Here is a 15947-nt window from a genome sequence, read left to right as displayed (position 1 = left end):
GCATTATAAGACTGGCTTCAAAGCTTCATTGCTTTAAGAAGCTTCATTTGGCCATCACTGCTCCCCTGGGGGAGACAATCAACCTCTGCTGCAACATGCCCTCAACACTGTTGTCATCAAACATGCCCTCTAGAATGCATTGAAGCGCTATAGATTTAAATAACAATCAAAAGTCATGTCCTGTGCTAATTATTTCTTCAGTTACTGTTCCAGTTGACTCATTAATTGCTAGTTAGTAGTTACTAGTAGTTAGTATTTGGTCACACTTTATTTGACGGTAGTGCCATAAGACTGTCATAAGACCGTACCAATTATGAAATGACACTGCCATTAGCATTAATGAATGCTTATGAAAGATGTCATTTTGTCTCATCCGGCAAATTATCTCACTTTTGAATGGATGTAAAAGGTCCGAGCTGGACATGAATGGAGTTAGTGACACAATTTGCATTTGTCATAAGCATTCATTAAATAAATCGACAAATAAGCCGCACTGGACTATAAGCCGCAGAATTCAAAATGTGGGGAAAAAAATAGTGTTTTATTATCCAAGAACTATGGTAGTTAAAAAAAAGTTTTGTTTTTTTTTTAATTGCGAAAAGAATTGCGATCAGACGATATTTAAAAAAAAAAAGTTTTTTTGGGGTGGGGGATCATAATGCCCAGCCCATCTAAAGCAATCAAAAAATACAAAGCAATTTTGATGTTTTTGACAATTTTGGATGTGAAACAGTTCAGACATTTTAATTGGAATACATATCGATCCAAATCTATTATCTATTTATTTACACTTATTGAAAAGAGCCGATGCCATGCAAAAGTAGTCTGTGCTTTTCAAACCTTTGGTGATGATTTAGCCAAAAAAGCACATAATGGTGTCATTAATAGACACGAAATATGGTGGACATGCCTTTCATAACAGGGAGCCCAAAAACATTGGTACTCCATTTATGTTATTTTTAGGAATGTGACCAGGGGAGGTAATCCGTACTCCAAAAATGGAGTAGAGGACCTTTGCCCTACATTTTTTTAATGTACAGAAACATTACTATCATTTTTTGTTGACTATTCATAGAAAAATGATTGTAGAGAAAAAACCTATAATATCCTTTTGTGTCTGCAGTACCTGAAGCTCCAAGCGTGAAGGGCTTCGACGAGGACAGCGTGGCCTCTTTAGGTGCCATGCACCATGATGCTCAAGATCCCCACGCAGCCCAAAATGGCGTCACGAGCAGCGTGACACATCAGTTCCAAGCAGGAGCTTACATGCTGGCTGCCTCCCATTGGCCAAAGGTGAGTCGCTGTCACGCTTATTAACTAGCAAGAGACTCCTCTCAGCATATGATGACTTTGCATTGCCCACGTTTCAGGACCGCGTCATCATCAACCGTCTGGACAGCATTTGCCAGGCGGTGCTGAAGGGCAAGTGGCCGGCCACGCGGCGCATCTACGAGCCCGGCGGCCCCGTGGCGTCTTTCTACACAACCAAGCTCCTGGACGGCAGCCTGTGCGAAGACCCTTCGGCCTCGCCACAGGGGTCTAAGGTGACCGAGCATGTTGCAGAAAGCAAGGAGTTCTCAGTCAAGATGAACGATGTATGTTTATTTCTCCCATCCGCGCCTCGTCCCCCCTCAGCTCCTCCGCCGCCATGTTGGGCATGTCGCTCTGATTTTCCCGCTCTGCCTTCTCTACGGGGTGTCATTAATGCTTCTTGCGGAGAGGGTTTCAATGTAATAACACCCCTTCCTATCTTTCCTATGCGCTTACTTGGAATTTGGCACAAAGGATGCCATTACGTCAGCTTGAGAGGTTCACAATCTCTTCGACAGTTAAAAATTACGACTGCTCCTCCTTTATCTTGCAATTCAGGCTGATGTCTTCTGCGTGTGAGGTGGGCCGAATGCACTAACATACAATTACCAGAGGTACTTACAGTGGAACCTCAGAGGTGATCATAAATGAGTCAAATGGCGCATAAAACAAGTTCAAATTGTAGTACGACTGCTTGGCTTCCTCTACTAGCTAATGCAGAACCTACAGGAAGTTTGTAATTACTTGAAAATATTTTTTAAAGTGATCTTCTAACTTAAATACATGTAGGCTCTAATAAACCACAATTGTTCTCTTGTACTAAAATATGTTGTTAGAAACACATAAAATGTTAAATCAATGGCAATATTTTATCATTTTTAGTCCATATTTTGACCGTTAGTTGGCGCCATGGTTAGCGGGCTCGCAGTGATGACGTCATTGGCATGTTTCGTGTCCAACAATTGCTTATCTCTGCCTAAACTCGCGAAGTAAAATGCTAAACAGTAAAGTAAAATGGAAACAAGGGGAGTGAAGTGAGTGGTCAAGGTGGAATTATTATTTTTAGTCAATAAATGTGCATAAGTGGAAGCTTCTCCCCCTTTTTGGTCCCTGTATGCATGTATCCTACCCACCATGCGTTACAACTAGCGCCCGAACATTTTTCCTGGATCCACAGTCAAGTAAGGGATCCTTCTATTTTCTGGATCCGACGGTCCGCAATATTGGTTTCGGATCTGTCCATTTTTTTGATTCGTCGGTCCCACAGCGGCTTTTCGGATCAGTCTATTTTGTGGAATAGACGGCCTAATCGCGGCTGCGACATTGCCATGGTATCGGTCTAATTACTAGATCTTCGAGTGAGTAAAAAACGCGGATTTGGATTACTATTGCTATCTTTTTTGTTGACTATTCTTCGTGGGAGTTTTCCCCAAATCATACTAAATAATTAAAGCACTACAGTGACAACAGTGACTCTGACGTGGACCTCACAACACTGTTGGGAATTCGTCAGGGAACGCGTGTTTGCATACTGCTGAGCTCCCGAGTGAAGAGTGGTCAAGGTGGAAATACTAATTTTTGTGAATAAATGTGAATAAGTGGAAGCTTCTCCCCTTTTTTGGTACTTTTATACACGTATCCTAGCTACCACGCGTTACAATGTACAAGACATGGATTACACAAGGTGTGCTCTTTGGCCTGTACTGTAAGCACACGACAGCTCTAGATGCTAACAATCTACATAATTATATTCTCGCAACACCAGTTTTGCCCAACTTTTGTCTTATCAGGTATTTGCTGCACGCATTTTTCCCTGAAGCTCGTCTTGTGAATGACCGACAGTGCTGTCCTGCTCTTTACTTTTCAGATCTGGTTCAAATAGGAAGGGTAGAACTGACGACATGTTGGCAAAGCTAACGAGTGACACGCTGGAATTTCGGCAACGGGGCCAGTGACGTCACGCACTGCGACGTAACACGAATGGCGACCTATCACTTAAAATAATTTTACAAACTTTATTAAAACAAAAACATTAAGAGGGGTTTTAATATCAAATTATTATAACTCATACTAACATGTATCTTTTAAGAATTACTTGTTTTAAAAACAGTAGATCCCTTTAAATATGTCAAAGAAATGAATCAAAAATGAAGAAAAATACAATGAAATGAAAAACAAAAATAATTCATTGCCAAAAAGAACGTTAAAATACTGAAAAATGTCCCAAAATTTTTTTTGAATGGTTGCAAAAACAATCATTAAATAGATTTTAAAATCTGTGAATGTAGTTTAAGGGGCAGTTTACATGGCGACTCTGCGACACGAATGACTGAGTAGTGGAATGGCCTCGCGTGCATATGGTGTCGGCGAAGACGGAAGGCGAACACGAAAAATTCTGAATCCTGCCTCCAAAGTGGAAGAATTTGATTACGGGGTTCGCAGCGCATTCAAATGAATGGAAACCGCCTTCGCTTTGATGACGTAACCAATCGCACACGTCACATGGGCGTGCTCAGCGGTGCTATTAAACATTAAAAACAGCAAAAGGCGGAACCTCGGCTTTACTTTACTGTTATAATAATTTTTTTACATTTAAATATGTTGAATGTTCCCATTTTTTGTGCCTTTTCGAGAAAAAGAAAAATGCCATTGCATGGAGTGGGCGGGCATGTTTTTTTCCGGGCTGAGGAGCTTGGTGCATAGTGCATCATTCGCTGTAGCCTTGTAAATCTGCACTGCCCCCTAGGACCTGGCATGAATACTACATCGTTTGCATGCGGAACTGCGACATTGTTCGAATGGAGACGGAACCATATAAATGCAAATTTGAAATTTTTTGTATTCTGGGAGAGTCCCCATGTCAACAACCCCTAAGATGAGATCTGCCAGAAATCCCTTTTTATGACCTCTGTGACCTTTGACCGTTTCATATTATAAAATATATCCTGCAAGTTTAATAATAATCCCTTTATTTGCTCTTGCGCCATCTTGATTAACAAACATGAAGACAAATACAGTTGTCCGATAACGACTTTTTAAACGATATCCCGATATTGTTCAACTCCAAAAGTCTGATACCGATATATGCGGTCGTGGATTTAATATAATTTGACTAATTGTTTTGTGATGCCCAGATCAAATGGTCTACTCACATAATAAATCCTAAACATCTTAGTTTGAAGACATCTAATGGTCAATAAGCAGAACTGCTGGGCTAAGCTTTGACCAGCCCATATACAAAGGCCACTACATTCACATTGAAGGCAACATGCATATTGGCCCAAAACCGATAATGAAAAACCGATGTCGATATAATCTGATATCATTTTAATCTTTTATCGACCGACAACTCTAAAGACAAACAAACAAAAGAACGTTGCTTCCGCTTCCATAGGTTTCACCTACTGACAAAGGTAAAAACGAAGAGCAAAAGCTAAACCCGTTTGTGGTGCTTATCCTTTTGATTATTACTAGTAGAGTCTCACAGGATTTGACTGAAGTCTTGTGACCCTTGGTGTCATTCAAATGGTGAGGTTTCACTGTATTTATTTGTGTTTAATAAAGCATGCAGCATTGGAGCTATGAAATAACCAATTTTGACGCAACTTGCCAAAGTGTCTCTGACAATTGCCCCCAAGAATCATCCACTAATCTGAAATTGTGTCTCTGTGCAGCAGGAGGGAGGTCTCAAGTTGACCTTCCAGAAACAGGGGCTACCTCTAAAGAGACCTCTAGACTCTGAGGAGGGACCCCTAGCCCAGCAGCAGCAGTATCTGGCCCGGCTCCACGACTTGCAGAACGCCTCTGACACGGGCCTGGCTGACATTACCAAGCCACAGTGCAGCTTCCAGAATGGTACATACCAATAGGAGATGCGTGTGCTTTTCCTGATTACCACCACAAAATGGTGGCCAAGGTTTTTTTCATTAATTTATTTTATTTTGCTTTAGTGCCTCCAGGTCTTGCTGGGACAATGAGGCTGAACGGAGTGCTAGACAGCCAGCCAGTGGTTAAGCGGCGACGAGGGAGGAGGAAGAACGTAGAGGGCATGGACCTGCTCTTCATGAATAGGACGCACGTTCCAGATCAGGTGAAATTCTCAAACAATTAGAACCAATAGTAGTTACAAAAATGGGAGGACTACTTGTTGGAGCTTGTGCTGAATCCTGAGTTATTCAATCAAAACCAGAAAGAAAGCCTGATTTTTGCTATTTTTTAAAAGATCAAGACATACAGAAACATCTCAAATGTATACAGCAGTGATTTTTTTCATAAACTGAAGACATTGGGAGTCACAAATAACATAATTGGCAACACACCCTTTGGTAATGAGTTCAAATCCTGATCAAGAAGGCCTTTCATTAATTCACTAGTGCCTATATTCTAATTATATAATGTGCCCCTGTCGTGACATACAATCAAACATCACGTTTCCAGGCGGCTCCCGGTTGGGGCGGTATCGGCCAAGTGGGCATGGCTCCCATGACAGGGTACAGCCAACAGACCTCTGGACCGGGCCCGGAAAATGAGGACAGCAGGGTCCCGGTCATCAACCTCAAAGACGGCACCCGGCTGGCTGGGGATGACGCTCCCACCAGGAAAGATCTGGACCAGTGGCTGAAGGAACACCCCGGCTTTGTGGCTGACACGGGCGCCTTCATCCCTGTAAGTCAGGGGTTTTCAACCCAGTCCTCAAGGCACACTGTGGGTCCTGGTTTTTGTTCCAGCCGATCCAGCAGAGACAGTTGAACCAATGAGGCTTCTGCTAAAACAAGCCACACCTGACTGCAATCAACTGATTGCACTTGTAAAACACCAGATTGGGGAAAAAGTGTTGTCATCTTGTTTGGTAAGAATGAAATCCTGCACCCACAGTGTGCCTTAGTGGAATAGGTTGGGAACCCCTGCTGTAAGTTATCTACCACATACAGGTTGTCCCCAGGTTACAAACGAGTTCTGTCCCTATGCTGGCAATAAATTTCTGCGGAAGTCGGAATTAAACCTTTAACTCATTTGCTCCCGGAAACGTATAAATACGTTCTACTTTTAAATGCTTCACTGTCCCACAAACATATTTATACGTCTTTTTTTTTTTTTTTAATAAGAAGCATATATACCTTCAACTGTATCTGAGAAACAAAGAACAACACTCCAAGCCCATTTTAAAGCAATAAAACTGGCCACTGGAGGGCAGTAGCACACTTTGCAAGACCAGGCAACCCGATTCAACAGCAGTGAACGGCCGGGCAGCAAGGTCGGAGCGCTGGCGGCACGATGCCAGGCGGCGCTCCGACCGAACAAAACAACGAGAGGACGCCTGAAAGGCCAGGCGTTGGACGACTACGCAAAACGATTAAGACCCTCAGTAAAGCGGCTCGCCAAGCAGACCCCGCAGAAACGCAAAAATAATCCATCTTTGTGAGACAGACAATGATGAGGGAAAAGTTTACACGGCTGACGTCGCGACAACGGCGTCATCTCGGCGACAAACCGTCATCTCTCAGTAGTCATTCGTGAATAAATTGCTTCTTTGCTATCAAAAGCTCCATTTGGCTGGTTGTTCATGTTATTTTGTTAAAGGAAAACATTCAGATGTTTGGAATGTCACTGAAGCAAAAAATAGTATAGTAAATGTATGCGTTTACAAAAAGCTCATTTTCTCCGTTTTTTCATCAGAAATTGGAAAATTGCTCAAACTAAGCTATTTTCTAATGCTGATTTCTAAAGAATGGAAAAAGATATGAACTTAATTTTTTTTCTGCTGGAAGAAGAGAGTCTAATCTTTCTTTTGGTGGGTTCCATGTTTATATAGCAATGGAACAGAATTTTCTGTGGGCCTTGCAAAATCAGTCAAAATCCGGAAAAAACGGCCGGGAGCCGCAGTTTTTCGCATTTAATGGAGATCGCCCTAGCCCCCCGCGACAATCGAAAATCTGTATTTATTCAGATTTAGCGTAGTAAAGATTTATATAAGACTCACTTTTCTTTTTTCCCTGAAATATAATTTAGATTTAAAAAAAATTTTTTTTTACACATGTTACTGTACTACAGAATTATTTTTAAACAAGAATAACATAGCAAAATGCTTGTCTTTATTAAATGCTTCATTGAGTGAGTCCACTCAAATCTGATCCCGCTGCTGACTTAGACACACACAATAAGTCGCCACGGCACGCTACCCCAAGTGTTTAACAAATTCAATGAGCTCATACAAGCTTCTCTTGAGGCAGAAGTGAGAGGCTGTACGTGATCATATCGGAGCATCTCTATAAAATACTGTATTTATTATTAATTATTTAATTGGAAAAAAAAAACTGCGATTGAGGGCGCGAAGTTTGATGTGCGAAGTAGCGAGGGATCACTGTACCCCATAAATCTCAAAACACCTATCCAAAAAAATGTATTATACGTCACTGTATTGTGCTCGCCAAGACGCTACAGCGAAGTGCTAGCTAGACCGTGAGCTAAACTGTAATCTCCCCCCCCCCCCCCCCTCTCTCTCTCTCTCTCTCTCTCTCTCTCTCTCAGCAGTACAACTTCTTCGTGTGCGCAAATTCGCTCTTCCTCGTGTGTACATTGATGTGCGGAAGTACTACCTGGTCTACGCCTCCTGCGCCAAAATAAAAGCACGCATCACAACACAAAAGTCAACATTATAATCAAATAAAAATTTTGCCAAATTAATGAAATAAAGCAAAAAATAAGATGCGGTAAAATAAGGTACTGTTTACGAGACTTAAAAAAAAAAAAAAAAAGACGGAGGACAAAATAGCGGAAGAGACTCCGGCATCGTAAAGTCGAAACCACATTAGTCAAGTACGTCGTAATTCGGGCTGCAGCTATTTAATATTTTTGTAATCGAGTATTCTACTGAAAATTTCATCGATGAATCGAATAATTGGAAAAAACATTTTTTTTTTTTAGGTAAAGAGCAATTGAAAATATACATGAGAAAACAAGACATTTCACCTAACATTGAACCATTTTTAGACAAAGTCTTTATTTTAGATGTACATTGTTGAAAACAGCCAACAATTGTATGTCAGTTGTAACTAGAAAAATAAAACAACACATTCACTGCTTTCACTCAAAAAACTTACAATCTTATTAAAAAAAAAAAAAAAATCTTATCTAAAAATGTCATTGTGCTTGATAACACACATCACTTAAAAGTTCATTTTTTTCCCCACGTTTCATTTGAATTTCCATTTCCACAAGCTATTTTTAAGTTGTAGTTAAGTTTTAAGTTTGTCTAAATTGTAAGTCCTGATAGGATTTTGAGTTTTTGCAGTGTTCAAAATAAATGTATGATGCCTGCTGTATTTGAGCACATAAAGCACCAGTACCACCCTCACTGTGTTTTTACAGATTAAATAAAGTCTGTACGAAAGACACGTTAGCCACCTATCGACAGTAGTCATAATTAATAGAAACCTAGCCCTCTGCAGGGGCTAACATTATGTTAGCAAGGTACAGAAACGGTAATCTTATTTAATAGCGCTACGTTAACCTAAATTTACCTTGTCCCGAGTATCACTCGTCCGTGGGGCCTTATGTGGAGCGGGGACTAGACGGGCGGGTCGCACAGTGGCGCCCGGCCCGGGTTTCGGGGACGGTCATTGGTCGCGGGGTCAAGCCAGGGGAGCTGAAGCATCGGCAGAGGCTGCGGGTAGCCGGGGCCAGGTGGGGGTAGTGTTATGTAAGCATTATCTTACAGTGAATACATGAAATAGTGTCCGCCTTGGTCTCCAGTTTGAAATGCTCCCACACTGTTGACATTTTCTGCCTTTTCTTGGTGCATTTCTCTTTGCTTTCATCGGCTTCTTCGTCATTATCTCTATATCCATGCATGGTTGAAATCAAATATATCCGCCGCTTCTCCCTTTTGCTCTATGCACGTGACGTCAATGCGTTGTGCCGCATTAAAAGTAGTCCGGGCAAAACGTGATGCTTAGCGCTGGCAAAATTAAACGATTGCTTGAGATGGATAAAATTCCTCAATCAATTTCAAAACTTGAGTTATTCGAGTAATCGTTTCAGCTCTAGTCTTAACCTGGGGATTATCTGTACTGGGCTTGATTTTTATCGTTGTTGAATTTAATTTTTTAACACGTTCCTGTTGGTGCGCAGGGCATGAACAAGTTGCCTCTCAAGTTCCACGTCCAAGACGGGCGACCCAAGCAGAAGAGGCACCGCTGCAGGAACCCCAACAAGATCGACGTCAACAGCCTGACAGGCGAGGAGCGAGTGCAAATCATAAACAGGAGGAATGCTCGTAAGGTGGGTGGCATATGAAGCATCATGAACCGCAGCATTATTATAAGTATTGTTATACAGTCATCATTTTAGTGCTACACGGTATTAGGCTAACTTGAAACATAATTAAGAAGCCAAAAAAGAAACTGCAGTAACTACCTACCACCAATAGAGGGTACTGACAGGCTGGAACAATCAGGTCTCATGACTGTTTTAAGACTTTGGAAGGTACACATAAGAAATAATACAGGCAGAACTCATTGGCAAAAATTTTGCTGAGCTAATTTTGTGGGCGACATATGACTTTGTCGACTCATCTTCCCACCCCAAAACCCATGACCAAGAAATTCCTGTAAAACGGTAATGCACTTGTACTTTTAGTTATACTAAAACACAGTAGAATAGTATAGTATAGCAATTAGAGTAAAGCAATAGTATTATTGCAATACTAATTATTTGGGTTGGGCATCGTTTGAATTTGATTCCGGTTCCAAACGATTGTCGATTTGGATTCTTTAAATAGCCAGGGTAAGAAAAACAAAATGCATAGTTTATATTAATTTCTTTTCCATTATTTTTTAAATTATACGAACTTTCAATTAACTTTGCTATGAATTTGTCACAGTGCTATTTTTAACCTGTATAAAAATATCAGTCTTTGAACTTGAATTCGATGAAGTTTCTTTCCACAAGAGTGGACTTTCACAAAGATTTTTATTTTTCAAAGACTCACGGAGAAAACATTTACACTTATTCTTTTGCCTATGTTGTAGAGTGTCTTATGCTGCAAGCATTTTTTATGTTATTGAGCTTCCACTAATGGGTTAACCTGGTGCAGGATATCAAACAAACAAAAAACAACTTGTAAAACACAGTCCAGATTAGCATCGGGTACAGTATTAAATCAGAAACAGTTTTGTTGAGGAAAATTATCATATCTGCCTTCTCAGGCAATAAGCGTGAGCATTCTGTACAGATAGTGTCTCCTGCAGTGGTGAACACACATTCACTGGGTGTAGATTAAGTTTGAACACTGACAGCTGGTGGCTGGTGCTCACTGCAGAGTAGATAAATAAATGTCACGAATCACTAGTGAAGCATATGAAAAAAAAAACTAATGATGCATGTTGATATGTCAGAGTATTCGGGCCAAATTAATACATTTGAAAAAAGGACTACGAGATAGTCGTACTATTGCTACGAGGAGTCGCAAATATATCGTAGGGGTAAGGAAGCTGTGAGCTGCTATGCACTTTACATAAATGTAACTTAGTTGGGAGCTACAATGAAGCATTAGTATAAATTTTTCTGTCGATTATAATTTAATAATCTTTTAATACTGTTGATTTTAACAGAGGCGGTAACGCGCTATGTAAAGTACGTAGCTGCTTATATAGCAACATTAGTCCGATGAAATAATACAACTTATTCTCGTACTATTCCATTCATCCTTGATTTTGAAGTATCCTCATTACATGGCTTTTATTTTTTGCCTCAAGGTCGGTGGAGCTTTTGCGCCTCCTCTCAAGGATCTGTGCCGCTTCCTTCAGGAGAATCCAGAGTATGGCGTACCGCCGGAATGGGCCGATGTCGTCAAACAGTCGGTGAGTGAACGACAAAGGTTATAGGGAAATTAAATGCACTTTTGTTGCTTGTAGGACACGTGCGACCATTATGAAATCAGACTGCAGATTTTACATAATTTAAATCATTGGCTGCCGTTGAAGAAGAAAGAAGTCCAATCCATTTGAACTGGGAAGGCTAGCCGCAAATGAAATGTTCATTCATGTTCATTTACTCCCACAAAAATTAATGTTTTATGCTAATTATTTCTTCAGTTACTGTTCCAGTTGTTTCATTAATTGCTAGTTATGGCATTTTGGTAACACATTTGACAGTGGTCCCATAAGACCATCATGTTTATAACATGACACTGCTATGAGCATTAATGAATGCTTATGACAGATGCCATTTTATGTCATCTGGCAAATAATCTCACTTTTGAATAGACGTAGAAGATCTGAGCTGGACATACAGTAAATGGAGTTTGTGACATGATTGCCGGATGACACTTAATGACCTCTGTCATAAGCATTCATTAATGCCCATGATAGTGTCATGTCATAATTATGATGGTCTAATTGCAGTCATAAGACGCCGCTGTCAAATAAAGTGTTACCTAATAACCCAGATAAATCAACAAATAAGCCTCACTGGAAGATAAGCCGCAAGATTCAAATTGAGGGGGAAAAGTAGCGGCTTAAAGTCCGAAAAATTATGGTAGCTTTTTACAAGTGCAACAGAAGGCATGCTGAGAATTCCAGCATCAATATACTATATTATGGCATTTCATTTTCGTGATCCAAAAAAGACCACATCTTGACAGGATATTTTTTCCGTATCGCTGAACACTAATCTTTCCCTTCTTTCAGGGTTACCTCCCAGCCAGCATGTTTGACAGGATCCTGACCGGTCCCATCGTTCCCGAAGAGGTGAGTCGACGAGGGCGTCGTCCGAAGAATCCTCTATTGAAGGCGGCGGCCATGACGCCGAGCGCGACGGCGGCGGCGTCCTCTGCCCTAGGCCTCAGCCCACTTTTGGCTAACGGGCTCCTGGCAGGCATGGACCTGAGCAACCTTCAGGCCTTCCAGCAGAACTTACTCACCGCCGGCCTCATGGGCCTGCCCCCCTCGGACGCCGGAAACCTGGCGGCGAGCAACCTGGCCGCCATGTTTCCCATGATGCTTTCCGGCATGGCGGGACTGCCTAACCTGCTGGGCGTGAGCGCCTTGCTCGGGAACAATCAGGAAGGAGGAGGCGGAGGCTCGGAGGACAAGGAGACGGGGACTGGCGCTGCCACGGGAGAGCCGTCTGCCAGTGCTGGAGAACGGACAGAAGGCGCAGACGTCCCCGTCGCGTCCTCCCAAAGTGCCTCGTCCACCTCCAGTCCTCCTCTTCCACTCAACCCCTTGTTGCTGTCAAGTATGCTTTACCCAGGGATGCTTCTCACTCCAGGCCTTAACCTCCCCGTGTCCAACACACAGCCCGACCCCGCGCCACTCCCTCCTCCTCCTCCAACTCCTCCTCCGCCTACTTCTTCCCAAGCACCCGCCGTCAAAGTGGAAACGTTAGAAGACGACGACGACGATGACGACGACGACGATGAGGAAGAGTCGGCCGAACCCAAAGACAACAGCGGCAAAGCAGAGTCGTCTTCATCCGAGTCTGGTAGCTCCTCCACTTCCTCAGACGACTCCGACTCCAGCAAGGACTGATAAAATATTCGTTTATTTATGTACCACCCCGTTAAAAACGTATTGCTATATTTACATATAAGTGGATCCCCTCCCACCAAACCACCACCTGTCACCCACCTCCCAGCACTTACGATTTCTTTACGTGTAAATAACTAACCAAATTGTTGTGTAATAAAGCAAAAATGTCAACAAACAAAAACACAAAAGAGAACTGAAATCAAATTTCAACGTTTGTGGACGAGGTAGCGTCGTTTCCAGACATTTTGCATGTCGGACTTGAGTAGAAGCATCACCTTGTACTGTTTAAAAAAAGAAAAAAAGAAAAAAAAATGAGAAAAGGCATTATATTATTAAGTCAGGATTTAATTTTATTAATTAAAAATGCGTTGAGCTGTACTATTAATATATTTTGATGGTGGGATTCGGTTGTAAATAAGACACATTTGCTTTGCAGATCATGCGGATGTGAGCAATAACTCGGGCAGCTAACGAATGTCACTCAAGCTGTAGATTCCATCACGTTCCAAAACAGGCTTTTCACGTCGGTCCTGTCATTTTTTTGGTTTGTTTCAGCGGAATTCCCTTTTTTCTTTTATCGTGGCAGTCGAAAGGTCCCAATTTCCAATCTCAGCTCAGCATGTTCTTCCGTAACTTGTCTTTTCCAGCTTCCTTCTACATCCCCAAATCAGGTTTATCGACAACTGCAAGTTGTTCGTAGGTGTGACGATGAATAGGAATGTGAAGCGTCGGTATATTTTTTTTCCAATTTGCACGTTGCGATTGACTGCCAACCAATCCGATGTGCACCCTCTGTTTCAAATCAGCTGAGTCCATGTCCCAGTATTTAACTCGTGTGTGTGTGTGTATGCGCTCACCTATTGCACAAATGCAGTTTTTTTTCTCTCTCCTTAAAGCCTTCCTGCTGTGCTAAATCCGAATTTCTCCGTTTTTCTTCGTCAAGAGATTCCTGATTTGCACCACTTCACTTCCGCGTCAGCCACCTCCTTAGGGCACAAGCACAAAAAAATGAATTAAAATAATGATTGTTCCTAACTTCCAGTGCCAGTTCAAATGAATGGGACGTCTGTTGCAGTCAATGGCACTCACGCCGGTTTGGTGTTTTTTTGTTTTTTTTCTTACTCCGCTTGTTTTTAAGCTTAAGCTAGACTTAGAAGTGCCCTTATCTTGTACCTCTGCTTTTCAATCCACTTATTTGCTTATGCTTTGGGAAGAACCGCAAACACTGGAATTCAAATGAAGCCGAAGTACCTTTTGCTGCCCTCTTGTGGACTGTTAGTTGATCAACACTCTTAATTGTGGCCGTCGTTCAGGCGACGTACCGTGACTGAAAAGCTTGCAGTGATTTACACACGATACTTTTTTTTTTCCTTCTCTTGTAGTGCCCTTATACATACGTGACTATTATGGTACAATCACACACACATACACACTACTGCTGTACAGGAAGGTGTCATCCATGTCATCACTGAAACTTTTTTTTTTTCGTTTTTGATTTGATTTCAAACTTTGATATCTAAGTGTCACCATGGTCAGTTTTTGTCTTTTTTTTTTTTTTTTCATAATTATTTGTGCTCTCTGTAGTCAAACTAATTTTATGTAGTCGAAAGGAGGACAAAGAAAGGAATGGGGATGTCTTAAAAACACAAAAACGAGTCATTTGTAATTTATTGGATTACTTTCTATGAAGTTCTATACAGTAGAGGAAACTGAGGTTTAATTATTTTTATTAAACATATTCTTCTGACTATCCATCAAGTGTCAATTTGTATGAAGCCCTGGCCATCTTTTTTTTTTTTTTTTTAATTATACTTTTGGTTTGTTTTTGTTATTGTTCTACATCTGGTTAAAAATTTCACAAAATTGCAACCAGTTTGTCTTTTTTAAAAAAAGCATTGTGTTATAGATTAAATGTTCAATTGATTCTTGACTGACCAATTGATCAATTGATTTTTGACTGATTTTAAACTGAGTCATGTTCATACTTGGATGAAAGGGCGTAGGTTTGGTCTCAACATTAGTAGGGACGATGTAACAGAATAACCTGCGTGTACACTTTTTGCTGGGGACGGGACATCAATAAAAACCAAACAGATTGGGTGAATGGGGTCAGGGCTACAATGCTCACGAATATGAACCTAATTAATTGATAGGCTAAATGATCAATGCAAAATAAATCTGTATTGACTAACTTTCATATGTATTGGTTCAGGTGAGACACCGTTCGATTCAAACCTTTGTTTTTATAACTACTTTAGAAACAGTTTGAAAACTTCCAGAATAAATGTCTGGATTTAATTAGCAAATGTATACCTCAATATTTGAAGATAACTCAAATTATTAAAATACACAATAAATACGAACATGTTAATAATCTCTTATCTATCCAGGAATGTAAAAAAATTAACATTTGTCTTAAGACCACTCAACATTGTTGAGAAATTAATATAACATATATATATGGCGGAAAACACTCAGGTGACTCGAAGTTCCTCTCTGAGACCCCCAGTTTGGCCAAATTTCAAAATTGTCCTATATCCATGAGTGATACATCATTGGAAAGCTTAAAATCTCAATTTTCTTGGGGAAGAAAATTTTTGAACAGGAGGGCATTTTAAAAAAAAAAAAAAAAACTTTTTTTTTTTAAGAGCAAAACCCTAACTGGAGGCAAGAGCACGCGGGAGCAGAGTTAGACGCCACGATTTTAACGAGATATAAACGCGTACTTACCTTGTTTCGATCAAAAACTCCATGTAGGATGTATCACTGAGAGTCTAGACACATCTGTGAATGGCCACAGCTGGATTTTTGGGGGGATTTTATGGGTGAAACATGGTAATATAACAAGGGTCGCGATGCAGAAATCGCAGACATCGAGGAGTGGTTGAGATTTTCTTTTTCATATATTTACCCTTTTAAACATTTTTTCCCAATTGTTATTGGTTTGGATCGATTATTTATCATCTAAAATACTGGGAAAAATGTGACAATAATGGAAAAAATATAATTAAGCGATAGTTATGAGGTAGATATCCATGACTTTACAGACGCCAATTTTTTCATTGTGACGTAATTTGTTTAAAAGTTTAAAATATGCGCGTGAAT

The 15947-nt window shown here is 40.8% G+C and overlaps 1 protein-coding gene across 8 annotated transcripts in view; it reads left to right on the top strand.

Moving 5' to 3' along the window:
• chd9 (chromodomain helicase DNA binding protein 9) overlaps window positions 1–15458 on the top strand; it is a 148804-nt gene extending 133346 nt beyond the window's left edge. For 3 of the 8 annotated variants that reach the window (XM_057846543.1, XM_057846560.1, XM_057846552.1), the window contains 8 exons: window positions 1124–1293; window positions 1371–1595; window positions 4986–5166; window positions 5262–5401; window positions 5749–5976; window positions 9442–9591; window positions 11067–11171; window positions 12000–15458. In XM_057846543.1, the coding sequence (XP_057702526.1) occupies window positions 1124–1293; window positions 1371–1595; window positions 4986–5166; window positions 5262–5401; window positions 5749–5976; window positions 9442–9591; window positions 11067–11171; window positions 12000–12842 (2042 nt within the window). In that variant the 3' untranslated portion in view covers window positions 12843–15458. The remainder of the gene's footprint in view (window positions 1–1123; window positions 1294–1370; window positions 1596–4985; window positions 5167–5261; window positions 5402–5748; window positions 5977–9441; window positions 9592–11066; window positions 11172–11999) is intronic. The other 5 variants (XM_057846600.1, XM_057846594.1, XM_057846585.1 and 2 more) reach the window with 4 other exon arrangements.
• Window positions 15459–15947: the final 489 nt, after the last annotated feature.

Source organism: Corythoichthys intestinalis, chromosome 1 (genome assembly GCF_030265065.1).
Source record: "Corythoichthys intestinalis isolate RoL2023-P3 chromosome 1, ASM3026506v1, whole genome shotgun sequence".
NCBI classification, from domain to species: Eukaryota; Metazoa; Chordata; class Actinopteri; order Syngnathiformes; family Syngnathidae; genus Corythoichthys; species Corythoichthys intestinalis.
The sequence above is the reverse complement of the archived record's forward strand: the minus strand, read 5'-3'. Positions and strand labels throughout refer to the sequence as shown.